General features: G+C 39.1%; 2 protein-coding genes across 5 annotated transcripts in view; one reads left to right on the forward strand and one right to left on the reverse strand.

The window, feature by feature from the left end:
- Positions 1-17,056, forward strand: part of LOC139774970 (uncharacterized) — a 168,506-nt gene that overhangs the window by 34,646 nt on the left and 116,804 nt on the right. The window lies entirely within an intron of this gene.
- Positions 1-17,056, reverse strand: part of LOC139774962 (thyrotroph embryonic factor) — a 69,452-nt gene that overhangs the window by 5,779 nt on the left and 46,617 nt on the right. For 3 of the 4 annotated variants that reach the window (XM_071710555.1, XM_071710556.1, XM_071710553.1), the window contains one exon: positions 915-1,060. In XM_071710555.1, the coding sequence (XP_071566656.1) occupies positions 915-1,060 (146 nt within the window). The remainder of the gene's footprint in view (positions 1-914; positions 1,061-17,056) is intronic. The other variant, XM_071710554.1, reaches the window with a different exon arrangement.

Raw genomic sequence — 17,056 nt, forward strand, 5'->3', positions numbered from 1 at the left:
ATAGGCTTTCGTAGAAAAATCTTTCCATTTCTATTTCATTTTGCACTTTGTAATTTTACTCTATTTCTTTATCGAGATTCAAGTGGCGTATCGCGATGGAAGGAACGCAAGTGGTGAAAGTTGGCGAAAGGTTTATGAAGAGTTTTATATACTTTTCCAAAACTTAAATTATTTATACAATTTATTCGGATCGCACAGATATATATTTCAATTATTAATTATCATGCATATATACCCATATAACTGTATAAATTAAGACGATGAATTGTTTACGTAATATTATACGCAAGCAATTGAGTTGCTTTCCTTAGAAGATAGACAAGTTTCGCTATTCTATAGAGAGTTATCTAAAAGGATATACTTTTTTGATAAGTTATTTAGATGGTTTGGCCATCTAAAAATAATAATGGAGGTAGAAAAGAATAGCCGAAACTTCCTCGATTCCGCCGAGGCATAACGGAGAAAGCGGCCGCTATCGTCGCGATTGCATAGCGGCTTAATATTCGGCTTCCCGGTTTCTCGACCCAGGAAGGCGAATTATAACGGAATAAGTGTTACAATGGTCCGCTACATTGATTTTTTATTCAATTATATAGCGTGCATACATAGCAATTTCCGGGATAGCTTTCCGGGGAGCTTTGCGGAGCACACCTCAAAATCGATGCTATTTCAAAGAAAGACTCGTACAAATAACTTTAAAGAAGATATAAGGTTACGTGTTATATTATTATCGCGATAGGTAATGGATAAAAAATCACACAAAGAGCATGGATTATGTCAACGAATAAACAATAGTACTCAAAAGACAAAACGTACGACACATGATTAGTTTCAGTTTCCGATTTTATTTTATGAAATTTTGGGATTAAATTCAGCCAAATTATAGGCTTACCGTATCGCGCCTTTATACATACATGGTTTAATACCTTCAGGTCGGCATCGTAAGGCAAAGTTTTGTCCCAGAGATTGGGCCCGAGAAAGGCGGCCTGCGCTTCCACGTTGCCCCAAAGTTCGCCGTCGGCATCCTTCTTTTCCTCTGGCCCATCTTTACCTTGTTTCCCTGCAAATTCAATTTCGTTTGCTTAGATAACAATATTCGTAATCTTTAATTACAATTTCTTAGGCCGATAATTATTTTTACGACATAAATATTCTGTATAAAGTCTGTTCCATTGCGAGAAATCTTTTTTTACGGGATTATTCGTGTATTTAGATTGCGACCGTTCCACGATCGAATTCATAACCGCGTTAAAGACAATCTTTTCCGACGATACTCTCGGACACGTGGAGATATTAAGAATGCTATTGACAAATACGTTCATTCGCTTTTACCAATACTTCTTCTTTCTCAATTCTTTTTCCCCAAAACTTCCGGCATATACATATACAATATAAAACCTTCTTCATCGCGGTATTCATTATACGATGTATATGACAATTTACAATTTTACACATCTTCCGGTTTTCTAGTATTTCTAGTATTTCCTGTCTTTAGTATCTTTCCTACAATTCTTTTAGACTTTATGAATTTATGCTAAAATATTATCGACACGCCCACGTAAAAAATATATATGAGTATTTTTATACATACGAATGTATAAAAACATTTAAACCTTAACGAGTTTTTTTAATAAACTTTTTCATATTTTAATTCTATGTGATATTATGCATTATTCAACTAGCACTCAAATTTTTCATTGCATCGTTTGGAATTGAAATTCTCGCGTGGAGAAAATGGAGAAAAAGAGTATAAGCTAGTCGGTGGCCTTGAAGATGCTCATCCAAAAATAGTAAGCTAGTCAAGATCATCATCTTTTCTATCCCGTCTCTTCTCATCTTTTTCTCCATGTTCATACAATATTGTTCTTTTAACGTATTATAAACGCTCATTAGTTATTAATAATTATGAATTGCATCAATATTACAGCCACATCAAATTTATCGCGTAGAAGTACATATTTTTTAGTTAAATGGATTATCGTGTACGTATAATATGCATACTTTCTGATGCGTATTTCTGATCGTCTGTATTATCAAGATTTGACAAAATTGTTCACAGTTATTTAGATTCGTGTTTCTATTTCGATAGTCATCGAGTCTGGGGAGTGTCGGGTCGACTGTCAAGGCTACGAGAACGTGCCTTGTCATGCTACGATGTTAGTTACTAAGACTAAGATATGTCGGATGGAAATAAAAAGGATTATGATAATTATGAGGATAATGATGGTAGTGATAGTAATGACAATTATATTTATGATGATGATGATGACTATAATGATAATGATTATGAAAGTAACGATGACGATGACGTATGAGGATCATAATAATTGGCAAATATGTCTGATAGCAAATATACTAAATGATCGTAGAAATAAACGATGTACATATGTATAAAGCAATGAAAGAAATTTAGGCTTTAGACCTGTTGAATTGTCCCCGCCGGAGAATTTCTTTTAAGAATATGTTTGTCATCTTTTTCGAGCTTTATACCGCGTAAAATATTACCAAGGGCAACGTAACTCTATTCGATGGTATGCTAATTCCGTCACTTCTCCACTTTTTTCACTTTAGTTTACGGAATATCGGCTTGGCAGTCCGCTCTCGCGCGAACGGTTTACCGAGGTTTGTGGTTTCTGATGTACCAACGCGTTCTATTCAACTATTGTTGCAGTCGTGCCTGTAAATTCAAGGCTACACTCACAATACTGCGTCCTGTCGCGACAAGTGTGTTGAATATACATTTACGCAAAACCGCGAGATATAGCCCGGTCATATAGGATACGCGTGATCGGTCTCTCTCGAAAAGCATCTGCATTAACAAGGCTTTTTGGTAGCGATAAGCGCGCGAACATCATGAGTATCGTGGCTAAAAAATGTTAATAACATGCGTTCGTGTATGGTACGATAAAGTAGGAGATATTCGGCCGATTATCGGTTGGCTAAAAATAATCGGCGTCCATGTAGCGCCGATTAAAGGAGCGGAAAGTGAGATCGCGATCGAACCGCGCCTGTGGCGTCGCCTTAGGCGCTCCCGGCCGGGATTTCTCTGCAGCGCGTACGATGGCTAAACAACTAAACAACGGCAGCCCGTAATTTGGTTCAAGGCTGCTCGTCGGCCGGCCGGCTAACTCTGCGGAACTAATCTCGTGTTGCGAGGCGGCATTACCACCGGTACAGTGAGAGAACGGGCGGGGAGCAGCGTGTCTCGTTCGGTTACGATGTAATCGGGCCGAGGGACAAGGGGGGATCTTCCTGATTTTATCCATTCATTCACCGAGAACTGCATTTCCGTACCCCGCGTCTCTATCTCTCTTGCACTTGCCGCGTCCTCGTTTGTCCTCCTCGTTTATTTACAATAGCCGGGGCCTTTGGAGATAGCCACTACTATACTCGATTACTCACGGTACCGGAAACACGCGATTTCGACGCGAACTCGGCGCAAATAAATCTCCAGAATTTATACTTTTCACAAATTTGTTCAATTTTTATACGAGTATTTTTTGTGGATAAATAAATCCGTCATATTTAAGCAATTAACAATTAAATAGTTAATACCTATTTAATGAGAGGCTTATTTAATTCAGGCTTGATTCATCGTTCTCTTCTTTTTTTAGTTCTATACTGACATTAATAAATGTGATATTTGGATTTAAGAGACTGCATTTGTTTAGGTGAGAATTAGCGATAGCGATTTGTTGGCACTCTACATTATCTCTACATAATTATGAAGAATAAAAAAAATCATAAATTAAAACATTATTCAATTCCAGATAATTTTAATTATAAAGAAGTTACTATTACTCCAAAAATTAAAAATAAATGCAAATTTTAACGTAATTCGTACTTGTTTATTAAGTCTGTATATATATCTACTAAAATATAGCAAATATAATAGATGCGATAAGTCATTGACTGATTATTGTGAATGTAAATAATAATTATGACCATTGAAAACAAAAATTTATACGCGACGTGTAAAAGCTGCGTTGACGTTACTAACGTTCATTCGTACAAATATGCGATATGGACTAGTTTTCAGTTGCATTTTGTTAATTGCACCAATAGATAAAAGTCATCAAGATAACAAAGTTAATCATGGTGGACATAAATACGCGCGCATATCTCACGTGTTCTACTTTTTAACGGAGCTATGGCGGAACCATTATTTATGTCGAAGAGTGACTACAAAATATTTTTAATGCAACAGGCACGAAATGTCTATTATTTGCAATCTTTTATTTGCAAATAAAATGACGGAAATTGTACGGTCTTAATAAGATGTACGATTCTTCAAGGAGTGTGGCATGCTATGCAGTTATTCGAATATGACATTGAAAAAGGATTCTACACATTTCTCGCGGCAGACCTCTTATTGTTAGTAATTCGCGAAATGATAGATCGGCTAATAAATCATTGAGACTGAAACGCTGCTCAAATGCTGAAAACAATAAACCCGTTGCGACGAACGTAGAACCTGCGTTGCAGAGCGCTTCGTTGTTTAGATAGTCGCCTTGGCAGCGTGCTCTTAAGATTGCACTTCGGCGACAAAACCACATCATCGCTACGGTATACCGCACATTCATATCTGTCCACGCAGATTTATCGATCTTCGCGATCGTAAGTGTGCTACGTTACGTCATCGTTCGCAACTGGAAATCTCAATTTTATCCCTTGACTTGCTCAAAATTTCGTTTTTTTTTTTTCAAACAATTTCTCACGCTAGAGAATTAACAAAATGCTTGTAGAAACGCTCCGAAGATATATTCGATCGAACTCTGAAATAGTGTCCGCCTTTATTCTTTTTCTCCAAAGTAACCGCCCCAATACCGCTAGTCATTTACGTAATTGACGACACGCGAATGTCTAGGCAGGTGAACACGCGAGGGTGCCCCGTGAATGCATTTTTGGCATAACTCCCGCCGTTCTCTCGATAATAACTGTAACCCACCGACATCTCTAAATGCATATCTCCGAGAGCCATTCATTTCATTTCACCTGCCTCGTAAACAACAGCTGCGCTCAAACGCTTCGGAAAATCAGGTTACGTTCGTCGTGACGGATTCGTCTTTGATCTGTTGCTTTAGATGCTGTTGCGGCGTTGTAAATTTTCAGTTAAAACTTGTATACGAAGCTGGAAATGTCACTTATTCTGCAAGTGCAATTTTTCTCTGTCACAATAGGCGCACGGTGCGCCGTCGATAAACCTTCCTCGATCAATCGGATCTACGATACACAATAGCTTGTGGGATAGGCCGCCCGTCCAAAATAACTATCGACCAAGGCCGCAGGAAACCTTTTCCAAACAAATGCGATTGTTTAGCCGTCGCTACTGCTACCGCAACTTCATCGCTGTGATCTATTTCCGTGATTAAAATCGCGAGATCACCATAATATTCGTTTATAACACTGTAAAGCTGCAATGCATTCAGAAAAGCTAATCAAACTTAGATTTTAAACTGTCGAGAAGCTCTGGAATAATTTTATTTCGGAACATTATTATTAATTTTTTCAAGTATATATATTTTCTGCATATAAATAGAGAAACAAGAATGGAACAATTATTATAGTTTTGGACTTCATAAAATCACTATTTGCAAAGAAATAAATTGTAAAAGAACTGATGGAAGTTTTAACACGAAAAATTATGAAATTATATGCTATTCGGTAATTTAATTACTTTATCGGTTGCGTGAAGGGAAACATCAGAGAGAGAATTTAAATTCAATCGGAGCAACGTGAAATAATCATGATGGACGTTGAACGAGCAGAATATCAAACTTTGAAACAGTATTTTCTTGCGGTTAACTATACCTGGAAGGGAAAATCAAGAGGCAGCACAACGCGGAACGCGATGGACGGGAAGAACTTGACTTACGATCTGTAAATCTCGTGCCGTTGTCAGTACTCCGATGATTTGTGCGTGCGGTAAGCCACCATCGTCCCTTCTGACGTACGGCCCGTAACCGGCATTAACTTAGATTCTATTAGAGACGCGAAGGTACCTTGCAATTGCAGGGTATATCCGGTACGTAGCGACGTTACGATCGTGCGATGAAAATTGCACGGATGAAAACTCAAGTCGTGATATCTCGTTATTGCATAACTCACGCGTCGCTCTTCCGCCTAGCTCTTCTTTCACCTTTCATGCATCACCGAAGAATGTACAACGTATAATCCGAGCATTATTAAATTTAGGTGACTCCTCGAGTCATCATTAATCCGCGCGGCATCAAACTCGCATTAGTATGTAATAAGTTCCTTCGGAGTGCCGGAAGCACGGCAATCGCTTCTATTTTCCCAAAACACTTTCTCTTTTCGAGCACGCTCTAATTAGCTTCAGTCTTCTTTAATTATAGACGCGCGCTGGCGCTCGTGATGACTGCACGCGGAATGAGAAAGGAATTACACACGGCGAGAAGCGTCACAACACCTTTGCAACAAGACGAATAATTGTATCATAATGTAATTAATATTATCATTCCGAAATGCTGGTGCACTATATATATAGTAACAACTGCATATTGTATTATTATTACATCGCGTATGGGTGACGTTTCCCATATAATCTCATTAAGAAAAGGCATTTCCTCGTTCCTTTACTCGTATAAAACGTATCGCCCAGACGGCCGAAACACGTTTCCTAGAAAGTTAACCTCCCGCCTCATCGTCGGCTTTGCACCGTGCACAATGGTGCGTATGTTTATCGGTCTTATCTCTTGCTTCGAGAAGCGCCTTGTGAAAATGCAAGCAAGAATTATAGCGCAGGAGTCTCATATGTTTTCTTAGATTTTCGCCGTGTGTACATACGCAGCGTTATCTTTAGTCCCGGCACGACCTCATTATTCCTATCGCTACGTTTTAGGCGCGACCGAAGTCTAGTGGTGACTCATATGTTTTCTTTTAAAATTTTCACCGAAACGGTTTCGAATAATTACAGTATCGAGCAGTTAATTTCTCAATTTAACTCAGGAATAGATGAAAATAAAATAAAAATAATTAATGATCTAATATCACGTATGCGACAACGCATAGCAACACGCGGAGTGACTCATACATACACATATATTCGACGTCGCGGAAAGTGCAACAGGCGTTTATCTGCGAAACCATTAGAGGTATTAAGGAATCCTTTGAATTCACGTTTCGTACGAAAGCTTAAAAATCACGTATATACATTCGCACGTGGATGTGCGAATGTGTATGTTGCGCTGCGGCCAAACGACTAAACCGATTACAGTGATCAATAATGTGTCAGATCAGTTCGCTCCCTGTCGCCTTTAGCGCCAAGAAAAGGTACATTTCATTAACAAGATTTTCAAGCGATAAAATAATCATTGGTTTCGCGTCGTGTAACGAACTTTTATCGATATCTGTGCTAAATATGGCCTGATCGAATTCCCGGTGGACGTAAAATTGTTAATTGTCTGCTGGCTATGAGGTGTGAACAGGTGCGCCGCAAGGACATATATTATCGACAGTGAAAGCGATACTCGCGAAATCATCGAATTAATTGGCGAATAACTTCGAAGCTAATGTCATTTTCATCGGTGTCAACCGATCAACTTATAAGCGAGATAATATAAAATTGTATAGTATAGAAACTGAAAGCAATCGTGATATATAATTGCGGTATCCCTTAAAATATTTTTCTCAGAAAAATATCTTGTATTCTGTGCATATATAATAATCTATATGGTGCCCGGTCACGTCGTTGGAATGCGCATAAATTTTCTTATCTGTAGACGTTAATTTTTACGGATTAGATTACTTTGAGGTCCGTTGATGAAAACTGTAATGGGTATTTTATATTGCTGCTTTCTCTTTCTTTCGATCACTCACTCACGTCTCGACACGTTCAACATCTCGAGATCTTTACACGTTCATGTTTTAGTTTGCTGAATATAACCGAACGCGAGGGAGAAATAAAAATTGCGGACTGTGGATGTACAGCGAGTATTATTGTCTGTTTATGATTGCATGTAATGAACTAACACGCAGTGAGCCACGAAGTCGTCCTTGGCCGCTCCTCTGAGTGTGGCTAGACCTCTTAGAAATGGTTTCCTATATCGCTCGTTGTGTGAATAAAGTTTGCATAATGAGCAAAGCGCACGCGAGGTCCTTAGATCTTGAATTTCGGGACCAACAAGTCTTTGAATCTCTCGAATTTTAATTTTTTCAGCGAATTGAGATATTTTCATTATCTTCCTTATGCAGTGCATATATGCACATCGTCTATGAAATGCTAGATTTCATTAAACTTGGAAAATTACATTATACTTAAAAATATATAATTATCATAATTATGTGAATGTTCGTTCGGGATTCACGTGTATCGATCGTAATAAACCAGATCGTTTCGCACGCGAAGCCTGTGATGATTTAACATATATGTATTTGTATAATGTGCGGAATTAACAAGTAGAGAATTCCGATTAATAGCGTCCCTCGTGGAGTGTTAGAGGCACTGTTTACGCGAGCTAACATTGTAAATATATGTCGGAAACAACAGAAGTTTTACGGACGTGAATACCGTGTTTGCGTGTCTTTAGCATTTTAGCCGATGCGACTTCACGTGTGTGCGGACACCATATCGTCTGGTGCATATCCGGATTAAAACCGCGTACGTGGATTCTCTCGTGCGCGGATTTTCTCGTCGGGCGCAACATGCATAGACGCATATAAATATAATTTAGAGAATTTGCTTTGTTAGAATGAACAACGGTGTAACACACGGTCGTAAAAGTTGTTCGTATTGGTGTTTATTGTGTCGGTATTGCTACGATCGCGGTGATTAATCGCTACGCAAAAAATCAATTTATTGTACAGACTTTATGAAATCTTTAGGTGGAGATAAAATATTTCACTAACATATCTTAAACATCTTCGTCTTAGTTTGTCGTGTTTCGATAAAATCAATTTGAAAAAAAAAGATATCGAAAATGCCAAATAATTGTACATAATTTTACTAATATATCATGCCTTTATTGGGTCTTTATTTAATTATAACAAACATTCATCGTTCAAAATTATTTAAAAAAAATTGGGAAATATATCTCAAGTAATTCGACAATGCATGAATATTGTAATATTTGGTAGCATTCATTCTTTGAATTATCATTCGCTGATTGATGTTCAAGTGAGAGCCATTTCTTAACCTGGTTAGTTATGCCTCGAGAGACAAGCTCACCTCTTAAAGAGTGAAACTAGGCTCGCTAGTATCCGCGTAACGCGAAAGAGAGTGAAAGAGGTTTTCGCTTTCGTTGAAGAGGCCTTCCCGCTTCCTCAAGCACGACGCAGAACGCAGCGGTGGTCTTTCGCTTGTTTCCTCCTTACCCGGTGACCCACTCTACGATAGACGAGAGCAGACGACGAATCCACCTGTCTGATGAATACATGTGCCAGAAAGCGTGGTGATATTTATGATAATTAATTAAATTCACCTAAAATGTCTATTTTAGAAACGTTTTTTTTACCAAAATTAATGTAAATATTAAACAAAAATATCAGATTTTAATGACTTCCAAGTGAAATCGAGACGTTTCATGCGAATTGAGTTTCAAAAGCGCAAATACGCAAGCTTATTCATTAGAAGCTAAGATCGTGATCTTGCGAGTGTTCGCATCGTAGCTCAGGAACGAGTTTTCTCGTTTTACCTGTGTGACTCTCTATCAAGCGAAACAGTATATGAGAAACAACGAATGATATCACATACTGATCTAGATCACAATACGTCATCCACCGTGAGAGCAGACGCTTGTAACGACCTGAACCGGAAATAATAAGCCGAATTACGAACGAATGCACTCTTTTGTAGTCACGAATTCTGGATTAATTATTGCCTAACATAGTACTCTGCACTTAATCCTATTATAACAAAGAATCTGTAGAGCTAGATGAGAACCGCGACACATATATACGAAGTCTTATGGGACAGGGGGAAAACTTTTCTAAAGAAAACGATCGAATTTCCGGTTATATCGGCGCGACGTTAAAACCAGACGATGACGTAAGTGTCGATACTCTAAATGAATTAGCGGAGGACAGTTCGGCCGCCCAGTCAGACAAGTAGAAAAATTGGTCATGCGGGAGGAAATGCCTTGAATCGGTTAAGACCGCGGAAATACAGCTGGCTGTTTGCGTTTTCTCCCCTCCCAGTTTAGCTTTCACCCTTTCCTTCACGCTCACGGCAATACTTCCTGTCTGCATTGCTGTCGCTATCGCGACAACCTGTAGCTTCCCAATCTTTCGGTAGGCAATCATGTGCTCGAGAAGTATGTAAGTATGTTGAATTAACATCGATTTCGCGGTGGACAGAAAATATTAATGGAAGTCAAATATATTAGCTATTGCTACAGTTATTGTCAAAATTGATGCATTAAATTACAGAATTTTTGTTTCGTATCTCTTTAGATATTCGTTCGATATCCATTTAACATTCTAATTTGTTTTAAGAAACACGGTCTTTTTAAAACAAAATTTGTTTCGCGAAATGATTCAGAAATCCATTAATTGATCTTTTGTCGATCTCTTAATCGATCTGCTTTTCCTTTGTTTGCGCGACTATTATCGTTCAGTATCTTTTTCTCGTTTTCTAATCGTTCACCCTTTCGTTTCCCTCTGCGCGGAACGTGTTTTAAATAGTAGTTTGATTAGAAAGTACGTGGGTGTATTTTACGATGATTACCGGTTCGATAATTTCGCTATAGAAAGTTTTCCGCCTATGTTGGCCGCACGGTGTTCGGTGTTAGCATTTAAAAAGGATCTGGACGATTTATAACTATATGCCAGCCGCCGCCGCAGATATGCATTATACGAGCAATAAATGTTCGCCAGAATGTCTTCCGCATGAAGCATACCAATATGCCTTGATAGGATTACACATATCTCTCGGACGTTCCTTTGAAATAAGTAAATATGCATCGCACAACTCGTTGCGCTATAAGATAATAGATAATTAAAGTTAGAAATTAAAAGAATATTTTTTTCATGAAATATAATACGAACTCTCTCTCTCTCTCTCTCGCTTTCCTTTCTCTTTCTAACATCGAGTGACATCTATAGAAAATTGATACCGATACACCGAACAGGTAAATCTGCATCCGGCTATACTCTCCGCGATCTCACGTTCAGTAACTGGTTTCGAAAGGCGCACATGTCCTTCAGGGACGCGGAATCATGCACGGCTCGTCCTTGGCCATGGAACATGGCCGTCCGCGTAATACACTCGTATGTGGTAATTCTTTTAGGTAATTCTTAACCGTTACGTGCCACGTAATTGATGTAATACGTTCGATCATCATCGCGCTATTTCAGCACCTACATATAATTTGCAACGGTTGCAAGCTAATGTTTCTTTCTATTCCATTTCGCCGAAAAACTTGAACAAGATAAGTACCAAATCTAAATTTCTGAAAATCCTAATTAAATGATAATTCTAATTTTTAATTGTAAATTCTTGCCTGGTTGCGTATTTGTTAATCGTCGAGTCTCACTTGCTAGAGAAAAAAAACACCGATACTATTCGATTAGTTTCAGATCAAGTATCTCGTGAACATCAATAGAATTAAATCGGCGTGAATATCGCTGATATGGATATCTCTTCAGTGCTTGAATGAAAGTGAAAGACAACGTTTTTGTGTCAGTACGTATAATCTTCGAACGGTGGTTTTAAAAGTTGTTTTTTTGATTAAATCGGACCGTTTCTTACTTCATTCTTTAACCTGATGAGTCAATATGTAATAATATAATGTGAATTTCTTCCACCTCTTTCTATCTTTACTACATACTTATTATACAGGAATATACGGTAAATTGATTTCTGCACGCAAATAATATTTATGATTGTTAATTATCGATACAAATTTGCATCTTCTACGAATGATAATCACAGCAAAGGAAACACACAAGTATAATTAATGTCGTCATAGCAATATGATCGAGCTAACTATACATAACTATATTTCCAAGCTCTATGAATAAATGCGCGGGATTCTTGCATTGTGATATTCATTTTCTCACAATCTTAGGAATGGCGTATGGTCGATTAAATGTGGTATATTTTCTCTCCTTGATATACAAGCGTATTATTTCGTTTCCTGGTGACTGGTTGGAAAAGACAGATACATGTCCTTGACAGTGTAACGCGTGGAGCGGCGCAGCACGATTCGCCTCTCTTTTTCTCGAGGCAAACTGCATCTCGATTATCGATGCGTTACGCCTGTTCGCTTAATCGACGTTGTGTGTACGACACGATTAGGTAATTGTTGGGTAACGAGAAGCGCACGGGCATCACGGGCGAAAGTTACGCGGAAACTGACCCGGGGCAATGCGTTTGACCGCGTTTCGTTAAATAGGATCTTCGATTATATTCTCATCCGAAGAAAGATCGACGTAGCGTACATTGATAAATTATACACCCGCGGATAAATACCTGATGCAATCGGTACATGTCGGCGGTCAATACGAGATTAGTATAAGATGCTGTCGCGCAAAATAAAATGTCCATACGCATGTGTGCATCGATACTTTCCTCTTATAAAATTTAAAGACACGACACTTGAGAATCAATTAATTAAAAGCATGCAAGTATCTAAATGTTTTAAAGTCTTTAAAAGTGCCTTTTTCAGCGCTTTGATTTATAAAGACTATTGGTGAAAAATTGCGTTTCCGCACACACGTACGATAAGATTAGAGGGAACATCAGTTCCGCGTTAACGATGCAGCCATCAGCCACGCGCATTCGCGCAACGCGCGGCCACGCTCCTCGAACCAATTAAATTATACGAATCGATCCGGGGAGAAAGTCCGCGGAGAGAGAACGGGGCACAAGCGTTAAAGGAAACAATTTGCGATGTAGTACGAAGTCCACGAAGCGACGCTTTACTCGCATACGGCACCGTAAGCAGATATGTACGCATATGCTCGTCTGCACTTGCACACGTGGTGTTAGCGCGCGCTCAGGAAGCCGCGACTGTAATTTTACAGATCATTTCCCGCGAACACGCAATTCTCCTGAAAATTACAAGGCTACGGAGGGGGCAGGCAATGCCGTATTGTACACTCCGGCCCCTTTTCTCGCGCACGTGCGCGCACACGCGTCCTCGTGACACGCGCGGTTTCCGGTACACACGACTCCTAGTACTCCTACGAATGTCGCGAAAGATGCACGCGGAAGCTACCGTCTAATGAGGGTTGCTTTCCGACAACTGTTATTAATTGAAATGTTAAGGTATGTGGAAGCCGTGGCATAAATGTCGTACTCGATAATAGCGTTTTTTCTTTAAATGCCACCCAAAAAAATTGTGCGCATCTAATAGTTTATTCTAATCGTTGTTTACTTATCAACTCGCACACACTGCATCGTTCTTGCAGAATTTAAAGATGTGAATGTAACTTCCGCGAAAGGAATTAAGGTATCTATTAAAAGGTCGCAATCTAAGGCAAAAGACAGAATTAATTTTCAATTAATTCATAAAGAGTAGATGCGACGCGAGGTTTGGCCGATTCAGGGCGGTGGATCTCTGGCATTTATCGCGACTTTGCAGCCCGGAAGCCAGCTGAGCGATCGCTCGGTTCCCCCCGAGGGAAAGTGGCTCGAGCAACTTTCACTTGCTGGCAAGCCAGACCACCGCTTCGCGAATAACACCACACAACAAGAGTCCTGAGCATTGTAAGTACGCGCGCAGAAAGGGGCCTGTCGCGACGCAATATTTTTGCGCGATTAAATGTGACACGCAATGACAGATTTATATACCGCCTATGGCCACATACAGTATATATAAAAAATATTTTCAACTTTTTCAGTATGGAACTATCAATTTTTCATTTTATTTCTTTTTAGATATAAATTATCACCTACAATTACAAACTTTAAAGAAACTAGTGATTATAAATGCGTAGGATATGTTAAGGATTATATATATATATATATATATATATATATAGAGAACGTTTTTAGATCGTCAATCTGTTATGTGCAAATTTTTCTTTTGTCATTTCTAAGAGTTTGCGTTTAGTGAAGAATTAATTAAAATAAGAAAACTGATGTTTGCCTTAACTCATCACATTCGAAAAGACCGTAATGAAAATGAACAAATGCTAAACTTTCAATTTATGCGGAGCATTAAACTGCGGTCACATCGGGCGAGTTATCACGATCTCGTAAAAATGTTGTTTTGTCATAAGATGTTTTGTATCTCTTGCAGTTTGCTAGATTAAGATCAAGCAACCGGTTTGCAAATATATTTTAAATAGAGAGACGTTTTGTGTTGACTTGTTACTTGAATAAAATTTGTTTCGAGCAATCGAAATTACATAAGGTAAAGTAAGCTCTTCGCTATAAACTTTCTGTTCGAAAATATTTATAAATATTTGGCATGATAGGATTTTTAGATTATTTGTCAAATCTATCGATCTGTACGCGGCATGTGCCATGCCCGCGTACGCCCAGAGAAATCAGATTGTAGCGGGATGAAAGAGAAATCCGTGCTCGTAGCGGAACAGGAGGAGGGCATGGTTTATTAAAGAACGAGGAAAAGAGAAGTCGAAAGGAACAGATACAAGCAGGAGGGGGGCAAGCCAGGAAGAGTAACCATGTCTTTCCTTCTTCTGCTTCTGCTCCCTACTCGCGGTAGAACTCGCAGTTTCTTTTCTTCCCCCCTTTCTCACGCGTGTAAAACTCGCGGAAACGAGTCTGCCGCTCGATGCGTGTTGTGGTGCATGCATACGGCGTACACAACGCGTAAACATGGCGTGCAGCGTGGATCCAGGAAGCAAAATTGACGCGCTATCTAATAACGCATACGCCAGAGTGAATAATGCGGCTTTTCCACTTTAAATCCTCTAAAGATTTGGTTCAATAAAATTATTTATAGGTTTTCAAATTAAATTTAAACGGTATGGAAATTTATAAATTATATCCCTTTTAAATAATCACATTTCTTACGCGCAGAAAGATGCTAAGAATGGTTTACTTTAACATGCTGGTAGAAAGACGATGCATTTACGAGGCTCGTTGACTCGAACGAAGTTGACCTAGTCAGGCACCCGTTGGCCGTCTAATCTAAAATTAATTCTTAACAGCTGCTGCCGACTAATGCGCGTGTATCGCACATCCATGCTTATTCTGCCAACTTTTATTATTTTCATGCCGTGTCAAGGCCGCATTCCGCTTCTCTCCTCGACTTCTCCGCGGCGAAACGACGCGAAAAAGTGCGTGAACCGGAAGAAGAGAAAGGAGGAAGTGTGCGAATGCGCGCACGCGTGTTAATTATACGAGTCTTATTGCTCTGCCGCGATCCCGATAAGTAATGATTGATTTCGTTTACCAGAAAAACGTAATATTTTCCACCTAGTGTCCGTTGGAGATTGCGCATTTCTACTTCATGCCCACGTAAAGTTTCTGTTTTATTCCTACTTGGAAGAGATCATGCCATTTATCTTATAATATAATTACACTTGAAACGTATCTCGAGAGATCCAATAGGAAAATTGTATTGCGTAAAGTAATAAAAATCGGTTTGCGTAACGTACACTAATTTATTTCAACATCGAGATTTTTAAATTTTTATACAAACGAGCGAAACTTGTCGTTTTTGCGAGTATTTTCCCATCTAGTCGTTCATCCGGTCGTTCTCGAGATGCATTGTGTCGCTGGCAATAATTACCTTTTGCCCGATAATCGACCTCTTATCTCGCTTGGCGCTTCACCAGGATATGCAATTTACTGCGACAATAATTGACAATTATCGCTTCCTTTCCTTGGGAGTACACGACTAGATCGAGCCGATATCGGCGCTCCATAAGGTCAATTTTAATTGATTCGATTCGCTCGTCACGAGACACCTTTAATTGGAGACGCCGTACGAGGCGGATAATTAAGATATGCCAATTATTTCCTTCCTGCGATGGGAGTCTTCCCTTCTTCGCTTCGACCACCCCCGCGACACGGTTCGTATTTATATTCATAAAATGAGGAAATTAGTAAACACTTTGGAATAATTGAACAAGTCTCTAATGTATACAAAGTCGTGGAAATTTTTTTTCAGTACAATTTAAACAACTACCTATTTATTTAATACTTTCACGTTAGATGCATCAAGATTTCGTTCACAGGTCGCTACCTAGAAACAATCTTTCTTATCGTGTAGGAATCGTCCAAGCAAAGTCATTAAAATGTACTTCAAACGTGAGAAAAGTCGTAGTAGATAGTTATAAGATACATAGTTCCGGGATATTGAAGCAGAAAAAAAGGGATTTCACAAGCCTGGACCCGTATTCGTTAATAGCGGGTCGGCATATCTAACGGCAACAACTTTCTCATTGCTGTGCCGAAAAGTATGAGCCCACGTGCCACTTGGAGAAAGGAGGCCATCCAATGTCAGCCCTGCATGGCGGTGCCTCGAATCTTGCGTGTAGGGTAAAAGTTTTGACGATAACTCGCTAAGAGTCATCAATACGGTCAAACTCTACTTGATGAATTTCACCGATAGAAGAGATTCGACGTATCTTTTAGACGAAACCGAGCGAGAATCGAATATACTCTTGAGGCATACCAAGCGCGCGAGTGAAACAGAAATCAGTACAACGTCAACCTGCCTGTATAAAATGTACAAATTATAAATTCAGAGAAAAAAACAAAACTTGTTTCGCGCGAGACTTCCTACTCGGTAACGAAAGATTAGCTTCCAGCTCCTTCCTGTCGCTCCATATCGCTGGAAAGCGGTGCAAGCAGTTGTGCGCATTTTCTTCATTAATTATCAGACGTGAGTAAATGTGAAAAGCGATTAACAGAAGGAAGGATAATAGAGATTTGGAACGCGGAAATTTATCATAGATTTCCGCGCTTTATTTTGTAAAACGAATAAAGAATAGCAAGACCCTTGATAGACGCAATTCTTGTTCTAACGATACTTTTGCAATAAACAAAACGATTAGTCGTATACCTATATGACGCTTACATGGTGTTAATATACATAGATAGGATTGTATCTCTCTTCAAGAAGTTTCGCATTATACTTTTTCGACTCAAGCAATGATTGTGATATCCGGAAAGTGG

Source organism: Temnothorax nylanderi, unplaced genomic scaffold (assembly GCF_030848795.1).
Source record: "Temnothorax nylanderi isolate EJ_2023f unplaced genomic scaffold, tnyl_v1.0 TNYL_tig0090_pilon, whole genome shotgun sequence".
Taxonomy (NCBI): Eukaryota; Metazoa; Arthropoda; class Insecta; order Hymenoptera; family Formicidae; genus Temnothorax; species Temnothorax nylanderi.